At 30.0% G+C, this 20,904-nt stretch overlaps 1 protein-coding gene and 1 long non-coding RNA gene across 3 annotated transcripts in view; one reads left to right on the top strand and one right to left on the bottom strand.

Annotated features, from left to right (window-relative positions):
- nedd9 (neural precursor cell expressed, developmentally down-regulated 9) overlaps positions 1-19,276 on the bottom strand; it is a 53,837-nt gene extending 34,561 nt beyond the window's left edge. Inside the window, 1 exon segment of the mRNA NM_001077282.1 lies at positions 19,123-19,276. Coding sequence (NP_001070750.1) covers positions 19,123-19,134 — 12 coding nt within the window. The 5' untranslated portion in view covers positions 19,135-19,276.
- Positions 1-20,904, top strand: part of LOC137488460 (uncharacterized) — a 112,943-nt gene that overhangs the window by 41,602 nt on the left and 50,437 nt on the right. Inside the window, exon 1 of one of the 2 annotated variants that reach the window (XR_015516376.1) lies at positions 19,407-19,520. The exons of the other annotated variant lie outside the window; for it this stretch is intronic. This is a non-coding gene — a long non-coding RNA (uncharacterized LOC137488460). Of the gene's footprint in view, positions 1-19,406; positions 19,521-20,904 lie in introns of those variants that run through there. 2 annotated transcript variants of the gene reach the window in all.

Raw genomic sequence — 20,904 nt, 5'->3', positions numbered from 1 at the left:
TAAATTCCGATCTTTTATTAACATGATAACTTAATCTGTAATCTCACTGCATGGCAACAGAGATAAACAAACAGACTAACCGTTGCATCATTTCCACCATGAATAAACCCTTTATGTTTTCCTGATATTTGTTTATCACATGCATAACCATCTGGATGTTGTTTAAATGCTAATGTGGACATCTGGATGCAAAACTATATAAAGCGATATAATCAGTGGTGTATTCCTGCCCCAGCAAACCACAAGTGTTAGACATTACCTGATGGTCTGGGAAGCCCTGACACTTCTGAAGTGGTCAGCGGGCAAACAACTTCCTGAAAGTGATCTGTAAATGAGCTATAAAGCTAAAATGATGAAGGGCTTTGCATGGCCTCTCACGAACCATTTGACATTCTTATAAAACACTGGTCCGTTTCGGCTGTGGGAACACCAGTGATTGGAAACAACCAGATGTGTGCAGTAAACGGTTTTCAGTTCAGTTGTGGTGCAAATGTTTACATATGCAATATTTAAACTAAGGACGGGATGTTTAGTTAAAATTGAAGTACATAAGTAAACAAATTAAGTAAAACATTGTAGCTATATTTTAATGTGCATTAATAATGTACTTTTATTTCAGCCAGCTGCAAAAAATGAAAAAAAAGAGAATGTTTATGCACCAAAATGACTAAATCTAAATTAAAAACAAAATTAATTCATTAATTACATGACTGAAATTAAGCATTCAAAATCTAATTCTCTTTTATTAAAAATAATTAATAACATAATAATTAAATTCCCAACTATGGTAAGTAACACTTTGGTTAAAGTACCAATTCCATTTATTAACAAATGACTTATCAGCAACCTATTATTAAGATATTGGCTGTTTATTAGTACTTATATTAGTATTACGTACATATTAAGCATGATCTTATTCTACATCCCTAATCCTGCCTTAATGACTATTAATAAGCAGCAATCTAGGAGTTTATTGAGGCATAGTTAACGATTTATTAAAAGCAAGAATTGTACCTACTACTACAGTTGTAGCAAATAGATCAATATTAACTAAAATGGAGTTAAAAAAAAATAAATGTATTTTATTTTAGCTGTAAGAAATTATCGAAATTATAAGAAAGTATTTTCACACATACATTTTTAACAATTTCCTGTAGAATCTACAGTAACGTACTGTAAATGAATTACAGCAAAAATGCTATATTTACTTTTACAGCACCACTTATCTTGCTGTACATGTATTTACAAGACTGTTTGTTTTTACTGTAAAATATACAGTAATTTTCCTACAGTAAAATATAGTTCATATTACACTTACAGCAGCTTGCCAGTAGTTTACTGCAAATGAATTACAGCAAAAACACTGTATTTACATTTACAGCACTATTTATCTAGCTGTTTATGTATTTACAGTACTGTTTGTTTTTACTGTAAAATATACAGTTATTTTGACAATGCAACTTTAAAATATAGTAGCAGTCCTACAGTAAAATAGTTCATATTACACTTACAGCAGTTTGCCAGTAGTTTACAATAAATTAATTACAGCAAAAATACTGTACGTACATTTACAGCACTATTTATCTAGCTGTATTTAAAGTATTGTACACCTTTACTGTAAAATTCACAATTTTCACCCTTTAAAAATACAGTAACATACCACATAACTGTGCTACAGTAAAATACAGTTCACTGTTAACAAATTCCTGTAAAATCTATAGTAACTTATGGTAAATCAATTACAGCTAAGATACTGTATTTACATTTACAGCACCATTTATCTGGCTGTATATGTATTTACAGTATTGTATATATTTACTGTAAAATGTACAGTCATTTTCACTACTGCACAATACAGTAACATACCGCATAACTACAGTAAAACACAGCTCATATTACAGATACAGCAGTTTGCCAGTAATTACGGTAAATCAAATACAGCAAAACTACTGTATTAAAAAATTATATCTGATTGTAAATGTTTTTACAGTATTTTATATCTTTACTGTAAAATAGGACCGTATTTATAATGGAACTTTAAAATACAGTAACATACCGCAAAACAGTCCTACAGTAAAATACAGTTCATATTACAGTTAAATACTGTGTTGTTCCAAATGTTTGAGATCATTCAATGCAAGTTGAATATCTTGGCTTATTTTAGCTCTCTATATCCACACCTGGAGCAATGCCTTTACATCATCCCTCAGCTCAGAGACCTATTTGGGAAATTCATGACTCATCCAGTCCTAAATAAAGATGTTTTTTTTCTGTGGCGAGACAGTTTGTGCTCATAAAATCAGCCCTATAGAAATACACAACGTGCTAACCAACACAGAACTTGAAACCATTGCACAACCAAAATTACAACAGTTCAAGAAGCAGTCCGTTCTTAACTGCACTCTCATTGGGTGGTTTCTGGCTTTGCCCCAGAAAAACCATCAAGCTTGATTATGTAACTAAGTAAGTAATCGAGCCCGCCAAAACACACTAGAGAAAAGAATCTCAGCCAAAGTCACCAAAAAACTGAGCCCTGAGGGTGCAAAAACAAAAAAGCACTACGCAAACAGACCTCATTAAATGGTCTCGGCTAAAATGCAAACCCCCTACCATGCGAAAAGTGGTGTGTTCCTCCAGTCTAATAGAAATAAGGCCAGCTCACGTTCCCCTGGAGGGAGGGCGGTTTGGGCAGGACTGGTGAACCAGCACCTTTTACCCTCATTTCACTGGAGTAAATATAGAAGATAATTACCGTAATGACTCTAATACAGACTCCATGACTCAACTTGGCTGTCGTCGTGTGGCGTGTAATGAACAGGACTGGCTTTAAAAACACTGTTTACTTTAGATAATTCTTGAGGTAGTTTGTTTTTCTTTGTAACTATTTACAATGAAGTGCGTCAAGATTTGATGGAAGGCTCTTGCATGGGAGTTTACCTACAAGTAAACCACCTTTAGCAAGCAGCCGATGATAATAATAGCAGCAAAACGTGATCAGGGATTTCATACAAACAATAGAGTGATCAGTCAATGCTCGCTGACATACAGTAAGTCAGACATTAAAACAGTAGAAGCTATAGAAGATGCATTAAAAGAGATTGAGGAACTGTCAATGAAATGTTATGCAACAATGTGAATTTAAAGCTCTCATTTTTCATTGACATACGGTGTGTATACTTAATATTTATGGCAAATACATTGAATTCAATGACTATGTTGAACTGCATATGAAAAGGTGTAAGGGATATATATATATATATATATATATATATATATATATATATATATATATATATATATATATGCGCCTAATGAAAATGTAAGCAAGCTGTTTGCATAGTATTTTTTATTATGATTCAGATATTACTATTGATTTGACCATTAAAATGTAGATTATATAGTGATTAAATATTCATGCTGCAATTGTAATTTAGCCATGTTATAGTTTTTAAATTATAATAACTAGTGTTGAAAATAACATATATTGATATTATTATATAATTTACAGTTATGTTACTAATTTATACTGATTATATTAAATGATTTACAGCTATGTGTGTGACAATAACAGTTAGTAATTTATTTTTACTAGTAAAATTTCTTACAAATACTATATATAAAATAAAAATGTCATTCGAAGAGTTAAGAAATTAATATAAGGTGGAATAACTCAGATTTTTAGTCATAAATAAATGAAATGCCCTTTTGTTTTTGAGTTGTTATTCATTCATTCATTCATTCATTTTCTTTTCGGCTTAGTCCCTTTATTAAATCGGGGTTGACACAGCAGAATGAACCCTCAACTTATCCAGCACATGTTTTACACAGCGGATGCACTTCCAGCTGCAACCCATCTCTGGGAAATCCATCCATACACACTTATTCACACACATACACTACGGACAATTTAGTCTACACAATTCACCTGTACCGCATGTCTTTGGACTGTGGAAACCCACGCGAACACAGGGAGAACATGCAAACTCCACACAGAAACGCCAACTGACCCAGCCGAGGCTCGAACCAGCGACCTTCTTGCTGTGAGGCGACAGCACTACCTACTGCGCCACTGCGTAGCCAGAGTTATCATAGTTAGAATTATAGTGTTGAGTTATTATATCTGAGTTATTAAAAACAAAAACTTTAAGGGACAATAATAGAAATTCGAAGGGAAATGTTGTCTTTAATAAAATAACACAAATTAACATTTTTACCTAATTTATCCAGTAAATCCAAAGAGAAGTGGTCTCTTTATTATTAAGAGCAGCACTTTATTATTAAGAGCAGCACAATTAATCGTAAAAAGATCGCGATCTCGATTCAACCCTCTAGACGATCTTAATCCAGCATTTCTACGATTCTGTCAATTATACGTTCAAGTTCAAATCACTCATTTATTTTCAACATGAATGAATGAACGAACACATAAATAAATAAATAAATAAATAAATAAATAAATAAATAAATGAAAAAATAAATTAATGAAAAAATGAATGAATGAACGAACAAACACAAATAAATAATTTTTAATAAATAAATAAATAAATAAATAAATAAATGAATGAATGAATGAATGAACGGACATAAATAAATAAATAAATAAATAAATAAATAAATAAATAAATGAATAAATAAATAAATAAATAAATGAAGGAATGACTGAACGAACGAACACATAAATAAATAAATAAATAAATAAATAAATAAATAAATGAAGGAATGACTGAACGAACGAACACATAAATAAATAAATAAATAAATAAATAAATAAATGAATAAATGAACAAACACAAATAAATAAATAAATAAATGAACAAACACAAATAAATAAATAAATAAATAAATAAATAAATGAACAAATGCACACAAATGAATGAATAAATGAATGATTCTGAGTAGAATGAAATCTAATTTGTAGCCATAGATTGTGCATGAGTGTAAACCGTTTTAAAATCTTGGTGGTTTTGCGCTCTGACATCCTGGAAACTCCCACCGAGGGTCTGATTGTATGGTGCTGACTATGACGGTGGTCTCGCAATCATGCCATGTTTCACTTTACACACTGTACAATCAATAAAAGACTGGACGACACACCAAAGAGAGTTATCTCATTTCAGTAATGTCATGAAGTCAGTTTTCATCATCCCTTCTTTTTCCTCAGCACTGTGAATCAGTGATCGCCCACACTAAACGCTGACAACACCAGCAAAAACCCCCCGCCCACCAACCAGCCAACAAACACAACAAACACACACACATACCAGCCAACATCACAACCTCAACCCCTAATCATACAGAGCAGGCTTTTCCTTTAACACCTTTAAACCGCACTAGCATTTCTGAGCAACTGCACGATTTTAGAGGTAGTTTTTAGTGGGCGAAACTTAAGTGGTAAACAATCTGGCAAGCTTTGAGCATCATTACTGAAACAAGATCTAGCTTGCTGCAATGTAATGACATTTGTGCATCTAATCAGTCCAATAAAAGGCCAATTTAGCATCTTAACGGCTAAATAAAACAACCGCAGTGTTGTTTCGCAATTAGAAAGTTCTGTGCCACCCTTATAACATCTCAAAACAACTACTGCTGGTTTCATAACTGTACACATCCTGCAGATGGAGAAATACATGACAGATGATCAAAACCACATTCTGTTTACTCTGAAATGGCATGTGTCGTTTACTAAAATGAATGACTTTTTAAACAAAAAGCAGAACAACTTTAGATAATTTACTGTAAGGTTTGGTTTAATATTAAATTGAGAAGCATGTGTGAACTTGTGTATAAATTACACACACTGACCAAAAAAAAAAATGTATTCTTCGTAACTAATGTGTTTTAAAATTGCCTTGCATTTTGATGTTTCCAAAGTGAATAGACTGGCAGATATGACAAAATAAATGAATGAAAATCTATTCAGTAGTCGAATAAACCATTAATTGAGGACTAATGCATGATAATTCACATCTGTCACCATATGGACTACAACTCCTGTTGTGCACCACACACTCACACCTGTTCCGTTTTTCTGCTGATTGCCAACACACACAGCTGAAGCTGTTCAGAATTTTGTTATACTTAATTGTGAACATTACAATGCCTTTCCTTTGCCTTGCCTTGGTGTGTTTGACCCTTGCTTTGTTCTGTTTGTTTATGTTGCTTGCTGTCAGTACTGACCATTCTTTTAGTTTTTTAGTAGATATATTAAATGAGAGACTTGCTTTGTTTTACCAAATAGAGTGGATCTAATTGGATATGCACTGTAAACATTCAGTACAAGTTAAAAATGTATTACTTTTATTTTCATATATTAAGGTTTTGGTGATACTAATACTTGGTGATATGATACTCCCAAAATCCATCTGCCTAAATCCGCAGATTTTTAACAAAATTCTGCACAAAAATAGAAAAATATGTCCGCAGATTTCATCTGGCTCTACTGATAACTATGTAATTTTAGAAGCTGATCAGGGATTTATGGGCTGGTAAATATAAATCTTGATATGAAATTTTCTGTTTTTATTTCTGCGCTTTATTTCTGCATGTCAATATTTTGCATTTCTCATATTGCATCTCTGATGCCCTCATCATCATCATCATCATCATTATTATAATAATTATTATTAGTCATGATCATTTTTGGATCTTTTTAAAGCCAAAGTCAGCTTTATTTTCAATTCAACCACATGTTAGAATCGACATACAGAGAATCGAAACTGCGTTACTCTCAGACCTATAGGTGCCTAACATATAATATTAATACAAAAAGTAGAACTCAAAAGGTTACAATTACAATAAATACAAACACGCATATAATCTAAAATATAAGTTAAAATAAAAATGGTAAACAATACAATTACACATAAGGGCGCATGGCAAGGAGTGCAAATCAGAGTTGTGCAGATGCATAACTGTATAGTGCAAAAAGCTTGTAAATATGATAAAGTGCCAGTGTCTTAATATGATAATATGATTTTAATATAATAATCATCATATTTGGATCTTTTAATAATCGTAATATTCTTTTTTTAACCTTAAAGTGAATAAACTGGCAGAAATTACTAAAATTAGAAAAATATTTATTAATTTATTTTTAAAAATTATCAATCAAATGCTAATGCATGAAAAATGTATGAAATTTATTATGTTTTTATTTCCGCACTGAAGAATCTCAGCAATTAGCATTTCTCATATTGCATTTCTGATGCCCTAATTTATTATTATTATAATTATTATTATAATTATTATTATCATTATCAGTATTATTATTATTAATATTATTTTATAATAATAATAATAATTATTATTATTATTATTTTTTTTTATGTTTTAATAATCTTTTTTTCAAACCCCAAAATTAAAGTGTCAGAAAAAAATCATAATTTATCCAATTTATGCTAATACCAATATTGCTGATAGATCGTTTATCCCTAGTTTTGAATATATAATTTTGATGCAAACATTCCCTCTAAATGAACACTGGTCGAGGTGTTACCTCATTATCAGGTAGCTAAAAATCCCCACTAACAGCACATAATGCAGCATTTGTAAGCAGTGTTTGTGTTTTGTGCAAGAACTGTGTGTATTTCACACCAGTGGGCCAGTAAATACTGAAGCAGGCAGTGTAAACGGACAAAGAGGTAACCGGGTTCATCCATCCAGTTTGAGACAGTTTAAGACATAATTCCCCCCTAAAGCGACGAGTGGTTCGAATGTGTGCTAGATTTATGATGTCACAGCAGGGGCGGCCCTTCAAGAGTGGGAAATACACCCTCAAGTGTCATCTCAATTTCACACTTCTCAAGGAAGGCTGCAGTGGTCCTGCGCAGATAAGCGGTGCATGAGTTTGCTGTAAATTACTTTCAAAGGATTTCGGGTCAATAGGGCAAATGCGTTGTGCTTTGACATGTCTAAATGAAGGAGAAAAACATATGTCATCAGAAAACGCCATGTGTCACAAGACGGGCTAGAAAAACAGCACCTGTTATTTTTTCAGTCAACCAGGAAATTGTAAAAAAAAGGCTTTAAAAGGGAAATGTAGTGCATGATGTATCAAATTCTCTCATGCAGGCATTTAAAATGTAATATTTTGTCCAGGATTTTTTTAGATGCATGTTACGATGTGTATAGCAAGTATTTAAAAAAGGTAAAAATTAAATTTAAATTTATATTTTGCATGCATCTTACAACCAAATATATAAAAAGGTTAAAAAAATCATTTATGTTTTGCATAAATACAGTTTAGTATTTTATTAATAAATAACTAAATAAATATACATATTTAAAAAAAAATTAGTAAAAAAGTTGAAAATTTATCAAATAAATTCAACAAAAAATTATTATTTTGTAAAAAATGCTAAATAAAACAAAATTGCATGTCAACAATTTTTCAATTAATAAACATAGTAAAATATTAATATTAAAACATATTAAAATAAGTATAAAAAGGTTACATTCATTTATATTTTGTATAAATGAAGTTAAGTATTTTTTTCTAAAAAGTAAATGAATGAAAATATTTCTAAAATATATTTAGTAAAAACCTCATTAAACAAATGCTAAATTAAACTAAATCACAATATTTTCAATCAATGACACATGCATGCAAGTGTATAAAAAGGTAAAAAAGAAATTAATTTTTTGCATAAATACAGTTTCATAAAAAATAAAAAATAAATAAATATACATACATATTTAAAAAAATATGAAAGTAAAAATAGAAAATTTGTCAAAAAACTTTACTTTGTAAAAAAAATTACTTTGTAAAAAATCTACAAAATAAAATAGTTTGACAAAAGTTAAATAGAAAGAATTCTGAATTTGCATAAATACAGTTTTGTATTTTTATTAAATACAAAATTCATCATTCATATATATTTCAAAATATAATTAAAGTAAAAAAGTTGAAAATTTGTCCAAAAAAAATTAATTAATAGAATTTTGTAAAAAGAAAAATTAAACAAATGCTAAATTAAACTAAATTACAAATGAACTATACATTTTCAGTGAATGACACATGCATGCACACTACAAAATGCTTAAAGTATTTTATATTTAAATAAATACAGTTTAGTATTTAAAAAAACACAAAATAAATGATTAAAATATTTCTAAAATATATTTACCATTAAAGTACAAAATCAGTCAGATTAATTAAATAATTTATTTAGTAAAAGACAAACAAATGCTAAATAAACTACGCATAAAATTTGCATGCAAATTATATAAAAAGAGTTTTAAAAAGTTATTTATATTTTGTATAAATACAGTTTAGTATTTTGTTAAACAATATAAATATATTTGTAAAAAGAGTACACAATAAATAAATAGAATATTTAGTAAAAACTAAATTAAACAAATGCTAAAATAAATTAAATTGTATATGAACAACATTATCAATGAATGACACATGCATGCACAATTTTCCATTAGCGTCAATAGCAGAAGTTGAGCATGAGGTCAATCTATATCTAGTGATGACCATAGTAAAGATCCACAGTTCAAGAGGAAACAGTCCACTGCTATCATATCGCAATTATTTGCAGCTGTCAAAGTTCCTCTTATCCGAGTTTGTCATGTCAGAAGATCACTCTAAATCACCAAAAAAGGTCAACCATCTTCAAACGGATCAATCTAAAACGGTTTACCTTTCATTTGGGAGTAAACAAAGCATTTATGTGCATCATCTGCATCAGCTCTAGAAATGCGTGACGGAAATATTCCATTTTTTATGACTGAAAAATGATGGTAATCCTGAGATGCGCACAAATCCATGCAATATCATAAGATATGAATGCATTCAGGCAAGAATTCGACCACACACTCAACGCGACGAAATGCTACTCATTTGCTGCTTGTTCGAATTACTTATTTAAAAAGAGTTGAAACAACACAATTCGTAAGTTTTTTTTAGGGACAACTTAATTGTTACCAATTAAGTTAATTTAATCAATTTGTGTTAAACAACATGAAGGAATTAAGCTAACTTATTAGTTTTTACAAATTTTAGTGGTATTGAACAAAACAATCAAGTTGTTCCCCCAGAAAACCTCAAGAATTGTGTTGTTTCAACTCATTTAAAATGAGTAGTTTGAACTATGAATGAACAGCCTATTCATATATGCAGGAGGTCTCTCGGCTCCTTCAGAATAGTCTTTTTTCTTTGTCCGTGTGTTTCGTACAGGGCTGTTCTGTGCCGCGGAGCGCTGGTTGAGACCTGCTCTCTGAATAGCCCTTGTTCTTACCCTGGGGAATGTGGAATGCCTGCTGAGAAGTGTTCTTTATGCACAATACCACCCCGACACACACACACAAACCAAACACATGCATATACAGACTCACACACACACAAAAATGTCTTCATACTCCAATGTTCTCCAATAGATCCTCAAGAACGTAAAGTCCTTTCAATGAGTTCTTTTTAGCATTTAATAACTTTTCAACAGGCTCAGGAATGAACTTTTTCATTAAAAGAATAGTTAATGATATGATAAATTATCTCATAATTTGCTCGCCTTCAAACTGGTCCATGTTTAAATCTTTCTCGTTTAGATGAACACATGTAAATTATTAAATAACCTGTTGTCCTATTTTTTTTTTCTTTTTTTTTAGCAATCTCTCAGTCAACCTGACTAACAGTATTAATTTAAACTTTGTGTAATAATAAAATAAATACTTGAAACCTGATTAACTTATTAAAGTGAGTTAAAGTAACATAAAAAAACATTTGACGTGGCTTTTTGTCAGATTTTTTTTACAATGTTGTGGTCGTTTTCAAGCATCTGTGAATCGTTTAAAGTAATCCATATGATTCTACTGGGTTCATGACAGCTGAAATTATGCGATTGGTTTTACTTAAAAGTATGATGCTTAAAATGAATTTAAAGATGAAATTTAATAAGCGTTTAACATTTTTTCATTGCAATAAAAATGTTAGCTTTTTCCAATATCGTTCAGCTTTATAAAATAGCATTTTTGTAAAGCATACTTCAATAATATGTGTTTAAACTTCATTAAACATTAAATATTTTCTTGTATATTATATATTTTAAATATTTATTAAAATTTAAAATGATATATAAATTATATATTATATATTTTTCATTTAAATTAATCACAATTCTTTTCAACTTTTATTAATCAAAGACATGGTTTTAAAAAATTAAGCAGCACAACTGTTTAAAATAATATAATAATAAGAAATATTTATTGAAGCAAATTAGCTTATATTTTTGAAGTATATAGTAAACTGAACAGTTGAATAATGATGCTTAATGAATTTAAATATTTTATTTTTATATTAAAAAATAAATGCAATAAAATTATTAAAATAAATTGCAATAAAAAATTTAATAAAATTGCAATTAAAATGTCGGCTTTATCATAATCCCTTTAAAATAGCATTTGTTTTGCGAAACATACTCCAACAATCTGTTTTAAAAAAATTTTAGCAATATATGTGTACACAAGAATCCTTCATGGTAACTACAAATAACAAAATCCCCCTGTTTTCAGTCTCACATTCTTGTATTTCCCATTTCTTTTCATTTTACTGGGGTAACCCCCTATACTCCCCCTTCCGCCAGATTCCAAACAATGTACATTTCCAAACAAAACCCTGACTTGGATTACAGCCTGGGGAGAGACTCAAAAAAAAAAACACCCGAACGTTTACTTCACCTAATCAGTTCTTTGTGCCCGTCAGGCTATTTGTGCCACAGTTACATAAGAGTGAAAAGAAAGCAGGGTACAGACGTTTGAGTGTGTCTGGGTGCACAAAAAGGTGGGGTCTACTCTTGTTTCGATGTGCTCCTGAAGAAAAAAATCTATGTAACAATCTCATACTGTTCCCAGGTCTGTTAGAAACGCTCTGAAATCTAATAAGAGGGCGTACAGGCCTGCTTGTTTGGGGATTATTTACGTCTTGTGTATCTTCTCGCACCTGTGCACCTGTTGGAAAGCATAACTGACGTCCACAGGCTGGGTTTCTGAATGACCTTTGATGTGTGACGTCAAGATGTGGACCGTGTGAACTTTGAGACTACAAGTTGAGGTCTGTTTAGTGTCTTCAAGGCTCCAAAGGTGGAAAAAACAGCTCTGGTGAGAACTTAATATTTAACTAACAACAGCACTTGCCTTCATGGCTGTATGAAGCCCTTGCTTGATATCCAAAAAAGCAATCAAATGGTCAATGCGCCTTTAAAACAGTCCAAAAGGTGTGTCAACCAAAATAAATAATCACAAATATTAAAATCACTGAAGAAATGTCTCTCAGAAATCAAAATGACACAAGTGCGATCAAGTAACAAGCCATTTACTGAAGAATAAAGGCCATTGTCCATTGTCAATGCCAAGCTAACAATGTTAAAACTGGAAGCCATCTTAATATAAGGAGTCATATTTAATTAAATTTAATTTAATTAAAATATTAAAATAAATATTTAGAATTAAAATAAAATCTTTTATTTATTCATAAATTAAATAAAAAAACATTAATACAATTAAATTAAATTAAATTAATTTTATTTTAATTATTAATTTATTTAATTTTAATTTAATTTTTATAAATGTTTTTATTTCATTTATAAATAAATAAATAATTTTATTTTAATTCTAAATAAGCATTTTTATTGTATTCTACATATAAATATTTTTTTTAATTTAATTTATAAATAAATATTTTATTTTATTTATACATACATAAGTTAAACAAATAAATATATAAATAAATTAAAATTGAAAGTATAAAATACAAATAAATAAAAAAATAAATATTAAATAATTCAATAAAAAACTTACAAAAACAAATAATAAAAAAGAAAAATTAATTAAATTAAAAATGAGAAAAGACAGCAAAATAAAACAGCTTGCTTGTGTAGGTCTATATAAAGACAATATTCATCACAAAACAAATAAAAGTAATGTAAATGTAAAGAAAACAACAACTGACATTTCTTGATATTCCCCAAAAAGAATTTAGTTAAAGAAATCTCTAAACCGAGTAAGGCTGGGCTGTGTTTTTCTGTCAGCTGTTTGTGGTCTTTGACGGATTAGTTATAAGGCCTGTGTGTCACTTGTGTCAACTAATGTACATCAGTTGCTGTGTGTCAGGAACAACAACAGAGTGACTAGTTTGCTCCTGTTACCCTGACCCTCAAATACCCCATGGATCAGCTCATCCACAAAGTAAACCAGTCTCTAAGAGATGCTTTAAAAGTTTCAGAAATGCCAGCAAAACAAAGGATCTCTATGTCAACTGAAGATACAAGGAAACAGGATCTGTTTGGATGTACTTTGTAACTAGATGAAACTACTCTGAAGTTACTCTAAAGTTAGAGGGTTTAATGCACACAAGAAAAATATGGGTTTTATTTCACTCCAAAAGTTAAATGAATAAAGGGTTAATTAAAGACCATTAAAAACTTATTTTTTGTATTACAAATAATAAAGTTTTTAAATTTTGATCTGCATTTATTCTATTTGCATGGAGAAAAAATCTAATTGTATAAATATATAAATATTGTATAAATAAAAATAAAAATTAAAATTGTATAAATAAGTATTTGCTCTTAGTTGTGTAAATTGCTTCCTTGTCCTCATTTGTAAGTCGCTTTGGATAAAAGCGTCTGCTAAATGACTAAATGTAAATGTAAATATAATTTTGTACTAATTATTGCTAAATACACATTTTAAAATCTTATATTTTAATTCTAATTAATGTATAATTTATATGAATTTTTCCTTAATCAAAGACATGGATTTAAAAACATTAAGCAGCACAACTATTTAAAAAATTGATGATAATAATAAGAAATGTTTCTTGAAGCAAATTAGCTTATATTTGAAGTATCATGTGAGACTAAAAACTGAAGTATTGATGCTTAAAATTAATTTAAAGGTCATTTAAATATTTATATAAAAATTTCATTTTTTATTGTAAGGAATAAACCAAATTTTAACTGTACTTCTAATCAAACAAAATAAGCCTTACTGAGCAAAAGAGCCTTATTTTGAGAATAGAAAAAAATACACTTAAATAAATTACATTTAAATTAGCTACATATTAATTGTTTTTGCTAAATAAAGTAAATACATGTAACTGACATTAAAACAAGTTTGTTTGTATTTTGAACTTTTTTTTATAAGTTAAAGCAACTTAAACATTTCTCATTATAACTTATTAATAACACATACTGTCTGCACTAAATTATTTAGTTCTTAAAATAGAAAAAGGGTTTAAGTAATAAAATTTACATTGACATTATCAACAAATTACATTACCCTGACTTAAAAAAAAAAATTCACAATTACACTAACCTGACTTATTAGTTAGAAACAAAATGAGAACTTATAGAAATTAACTATAATTTCAGTTTAGTGCAAAGAACACATTTCTAATCATAATAGTTTTAATAACTAATTTCTAATAACTGTTTTATTTTATCTTTGCCATGGTGACAGTACATAAGATTTTACTAGATATTTTTCGAGATACTCAGCTTAAAGTGACATTTAAGGCTTAACTAGGTTAATAAGGCAAGTTAGGGTAATTAGGCAAGTCAACAATGGTTGTAAACAATCAAAAAACATTGCTTAAGGGGCTAATTATATTGACCTTCAAATGTTTTTAAATGATTAAATACTGCTTTAATTCTAGCCAAAATAAAACAAATAAGACTTTCTCCAGAAGAAAAAATATTATAGGAAATAGTGTGAAAAAATCTCATTCATTCATTCATTTTCTTGTCGGCTTAGTCCCTTTATTAATCTGGCGTTGCCACAGCGGAATGAACCGCCAACTTATCCAGCAAGTTTTTAATGTGAAAAAATCTTTGCTCTGTTAAACATTATGTAGTATATATTTAAAAAAGAAAACCTCAACTGTTCATTTTTAAGCTTTAATTGCGAGAGACGGCAAGGCTCATTGCCATACTGTAGAGGAATCCAAACTGTCTGATACGCTCTAACAGCTCGAGTCTTGCCAAGTACTCCACATTCCCCAGATAGTGTGAAGCAGACAAAAGCATTCCATTCAGGAAGAGCCGCTCGATCCTCCTACCAAAGTAGGAAGCAAATCTTCCCAAAGGCCTGAGAGCCTCAAAGACTATGCAAATGTGAACTGAACACACAAGAGCTGAGTTTCTCTTCAATGAAAAGCTCCCCCACGCTGCGTGTATACTTGGATTGGAAGAACAGACTTGGCCAAAGTTTTGAGCACCCCGAACAAAATCAGCTGGGAAAACTGTCACTGTCTGTTTTACACAAAAGCCGAATGTGGTCAAAATGTATATAGAGAATGGGCTTTGAAACTGTGAAGCTATGACGTACTATAAAAGAACTTAATAAAACTTATGGGTAACACTTTAGTTTATTAACTACTGGCCTATTAACTGCCTATTATTAAGATATTAACTGTTCATTAGTGGTTATAAAGTGTGAACTTATTCTGAATCCCTAATCCTACCCCAACCTAAACCCAACTTTTACCTTATTAACTATTAATAAACATAATTAAGCTTGTAGTTTTAGTCATTGGTGGTTAATACTGTGAATTGTGACCTAAATTAAAGTGTTACCAACTTATGCACTATTTTTCAAGTATTCTAAAGCCATACAATCACACAAAGCAAGGTTCCATTAGCTAATGTATTTACTAGCAGGAACTAATAATGAACTATGCACTGTAAAATGGCACAAATTGATTAAGTTAATAACAAATGTAAGTGGATTGAACATAAAACAATTAAGTTGTCCAACATAAATCTCAAGAGTTGTGTTGTTTTAGCTCATTTTAAATATGCAGTTTGAACAAGCAGCAAAATCCTCTTTTGAGTGCTCTTGTACAGCATTTGTTAATCATAGTTCGACATTTAATAATGCATTATTAAAACCAAATTCAAGCTTGTTAATAGTAGTTAATGCACTGTTAACATGAACTTTATTTCTATTAACATTAATAAAGATTATTAAATACTGTATTAAATGTATTGTTCATTGTCATTTTATTAATAAATAAATTTTTTTATTTTATTTCTAAATAAATGTTTTTATTTTATTTATTAAGAAATGTTTTTTTTACTTTATTTATAAATATTTTGTATTTTATTTCTAAATAAATGTTTTATTTTATTTATTAAGAAATGTTTTTTACTTTATTTATAAATATTTTGTATTTTTTTAATAAATAAATGTTTTTATTTTATTTATTAAGAAATGTTTTATTATATTTATATATGTTTTATTTTATTAATAAATGTTTTTTTATTTATAAATAAATATATTTTTATTTTTTTTTAATTAGAAATGTTTTATTTTATTTATAAATATTTTTATTTTATTAATAAATAAATGTTTTTGTTTTATTTATAAATGTTTTTATTTTCTTTATTAAGAATGTTTTTATTTTATTTATAATTATTTTATTTTATTAATAAATACATATTTTTTTATTTATAAATAAATATTTTTATTTTATTCCTGAATAAATATTTTTATTTTATGATTAAGTAAAATAAAACTGAATAAATAAATTAAATAAATACAAAAAACTAATAATAAAAAGTAAAAATTAATTCATTATTTAATTTTTAAAAATTAGTCAAAAAAAATAAGCATCAAAAGTAATTTTGAGTGCTCTTGTATAACACTCTTAATCATAGATCAACATTTTTAAATGCATTATTAAAACCAAATACATGCTTGTAAACATAAATTTAAACACAGATTAAGTTGAAAACTACAAAATTTAATTTGTTTGATTAAATTCAACCCATATAAATAATTTTGCAACAATTTTGCAAAAATCTTTTTTTTAGTGTACGTTTGTAGATTTGTTTCTTATATTCTATGCAAATGCACTGCCCTGCAGAATCATCCAAGTCAATCTAAAATGATGAATTCTATCCAAATAGTTATTCAAGTCATCTGATGAAATTGTATTCGCATTGCAATATATATTGCAGAATAAAAAAATATTGTGTAGCCCTAATACTGTAATGAATATGGTGTTCATTGTTTGATGATGTTAGTAAATACATTAACATTGACAACCTAATTGTAAAGTGTTACCGCCATCATTTACTAAAAGTCTTGAAAGTGTTAATGAAAAAAAAGTGATTGAATCATCTAAATGCATTAGTCCATTTATAGGACTGATTCAGTTCTTGAGTTCTTCATAGGAGGGAAATATTATCAACTCAAGAATGATAACAACAGCTTAAAAGGGGTAGTTCCCTCAAAAATGAACATTTACACACTGCTTACTCTCCATGGAGTGGTTTTAAACCTTTTATTCTCTTCTTTGAACTAAAGATGATATTCTGAAGAGAGCTGAAAACCTGTAACCATTGACTTTCAATGAAAAAAAATACTATAAAGGTAAATGGTTACAGGTTTTCAACATTTTCCAAAATATCTTCTTTTGTGTTGAATAGAAAAAGAAACACAAAGGACGACTAAATGATGACTGAATTTACATATATTTAATTTCTAAGTGAATGATTGCTTTATTAATGAATGTCGACAATAACAGACATGCTGTAAACATGTATAAAATATTCATTAATAAGTCCATTCATCATTTCCAAAACAAACCCTCTGAGGCACAACCACAGCAGTGTAAAGAGCAAACTTTACACAAATCAAACACGAACATGTACATAAAATCCCGGAGTGGTTTTATTTCCAGCCTCCACCAGGAACACTCAGTATAACAGCAACCCTGTTACCCTGAACAAAATGCGTGCTGTTTGCTTTAAAACGTCACATTACACAATCACAGGGAGGCTCGAATTGGAAAAGGGGCTGGAGACGGGGCTAATGAATGGCCCCATATATCGTCAAGTGGGCTCCGCGTAACCTGAGTTGAAAATGCTCAGTGTAAATCACATCATTTATTACAAGTCTCGCTACAATAGAGCTCAAAGAGTGCTTTTGTGGCACGGTCGTAATAAATGATGCGATCTGCACTTTGCTTTTGGGTCATACCAGTCATCCAATAAATGCATGGTTGGTTACACACACAAATTACTGCTGTTCAGAGCCGGAGCCAGCCGGTTGCCAAGTTAAGGAGTATTTAACTAGTGAAACAGTACTGCTTTTAAAAGGGCAAGATGCTTTCATCCCATTCTCTGCTGCCTTTCCTAATAATAAATAGCATGTCCGTTAATACTTCAATGTGTATACACCTTTATATATTGTGTGTGCTATTCATCTTTCTCAATAAAAGGTGCTCTTTCGTTTTAGTTACACAAAACCCTGTTAGAATGATGTACATGGTATCTATCTATCTATCTATCTATCTATCTATCTATCTATCTATCTATCTATCTATCTATCTATCTCAAGAGTTAAAAAACAGATGCTCCTTCATTTATATAGTCACACAAAACCCTCGTAAAATGATGTACATGTAATTTCTACATATTTGACATACTAGTAATCTACTACTAATACTGCTAATCTATCTATCTATCTATCTATCTATCTATCTATCTATCTATCTATCTATCTATCTATCTATCTATCTATCTATCTATCTATCACAACAGATTCAATATCAGATGCTCTTTCATTTTAAAAAGTCACACAAAACCCTCATTAAATGATGTACATGTAATTTCTACATATCTATCTATCTATCTATCTATCTATCTATCTATCTATCTATCTATCTATCTATCTATCTATCTATCTATCTATTTATATATCTATCTATCTATCTATTTATATATCTATCTATCTATCTATCTATCTATCTATCTATCTATCTATCTATCTATCTATCTATCTATCTATTTATATATCTATCTATCTATCTATTTATATATCTATCTATCTATCTATCTATCTATCTATCTATCTATCTATCTATCTATCTATCTATCTATCTATCTATCTATCTATCTATCTATCTATCTATCTATCCATCCATCACAACAGATTCAATAACAGATCCTCGTCTGCTAACGTTACAGTTCAATAACAGATGCTCTTTCTTTTAAAAGTCACACTAAACCCTGGTAGAATGACGTACATGTAATTTCTACCTATATAACACTAGTTAGCAGATGAGTTTGAAGTATAGTTTACGGAAATAGCGCTCATGAATGAAGAGCCACTTACTTTGTACTTCATCTTGCGCGTCCTCCGCTCTTTAATAACTCCAGTGAGAAGCAAAATCCGAGTTCAGGTCAGAATAAACTCTTCTTTTATCGTTCAAACGAGGCTAGACGCGCGTTTTGCTCATGTTTGCTGCGTCTCTTGGGGTCGGAGTGAATGATAACGGTGCGTGTGTTCAGGTTTAGAAGGTCTGTAGTAACTGTGAGCGGGAGGGAGCGCGCAAAAACACAGTACTCCGAACCTGCGAGAGCTCATTTGCATAAAGCAACGCTCATTGGTCAGCGGTTGCGGGGACGCGCTTCTCGTTACGTCACTTCAGTCCGAGGACCAGACGTTGCGGAATTTGGAGAGTAAACTTTTATTAATACGCCATAAAAGGCGGCGTCGACATGTCCTAGGAGGTAACGTAACGCAGTTGTGTATTAGTCACGATCTATAGTAGGCTATTAGCTCACTGCTCTATATAAAGTGCATACCGGGCACACAATGAACGATAACTAGAGATTATTAGTTTGTAAACCATTTTTTATTAACACTACATGTTATGACTCTTATTCAGCTCCTTGATATGTTTTTCAAAATTCCTTTAATCGTAAACGTACTATTTCAGAAAGGAGCATGAATGAAAATAAATATAGTTGTAATAATTAATTCCCATAACTTTCTGTCATGTTTTTATCTTTTTTTCATGATATTTCATGATCATTCTGCTAATTTCACTGTCTGAAGTGAGCATAAATACATTATATATTAGTACCAAACTTGTAGCCTATATTTAAACTTTAATCTTTAATAAATATGATTGTATTTTACTTGTAACTGAACTTTTTTGTAACTTTACTTGTTACTTAATAAATTAAGTAAAACCTACTCAGCTTTCTGATATTTTGCGACTGCTGTTCCCATCATGCACGGGGGCATCTAGCATTTTTCATAGTTTTTCAGCAGTAATTACAATGTTATTTCACTTAAAATTGCGCATCTATGTTCCAAAAATAAATTACTATATTAAAAAAATTATAATAATCCACTGTGATAGCTTTACTTAAAGATTATTTACTAGTTTTTGTCAGGGTATTTCCAGGTTTTTCATAGGTTTTAGAACTCGGTTGATTGCTTTGATTTGGATTATACATGACAGTCTTGAGAAATAGCTTTGTCTCAACTTTGGATGTAAGTTTGTAGCCTGTGGGTACCTTAATGTGGGATTTTGATCAATCTCTTTTAGTCCTTGATGTCAAACAGCTTCAACTAGTTTATTTGTCAAACATGTTTTTAAGCCTCTTATATCTGCATCACTGTAGGCTGGCATTTTCGAGAGTGGCAACTGTTACCACCATTACCACATGCACTAGAATAAGGGACTAGTCTTACATAAGCCTCGAGACGAAAGTTTAAATGTGGTTGGTTGGGATTGATGCAAGAATGTTGCTGGTTTATGTTTTCCTCCAATCCTTCTCAAATGCAATCACAGTCTTAAAACAAGCGGTGCTCCAAGATTTACCTCTCTGTTTCCACTGGATTGTTTAACTTCCCATTTAAAAGGATTTTGTTTAGTTGTTGCTGCTTCTAGGTTTGACTTGCCATTCGACAAACAAATTAAGTGTTGAAGAATGAATATCATCTGTTGTGGTTTCCTGTTCGGAACAGTGTAGGTTGTTTGTGTGCTCATATGACACCATTGTACGATCTTATTTTTTCTAAATATAGTTTCTGACTGTGCATATTTTCTGTGAGTTTTTTAGCTAAAGAACAAAACAAAGCTTGATGTGCCACGTTGAGTTG

The sequence above is a fragment of the Danio rerio genome, chromosome 19 (genome assembly GCF_052040795.2).
Source record: "Danio rerio strain M-AB ecotype USA chromosome 19, GRCz13ab, whole genome shotgun sequence".
NCBI classification, from domain to species: domain Eukaryota; kingdom Metazoa; phylum Chordata; class Actinopteri; order Cypriniformes; family Danionidae; genus Danio; species Danio rerio.
The sequence above is the reverse complement of the archived record's forward strand: the minus strand, read 5'-3'. Positions and strand labels throughout refer to the sequence as shown.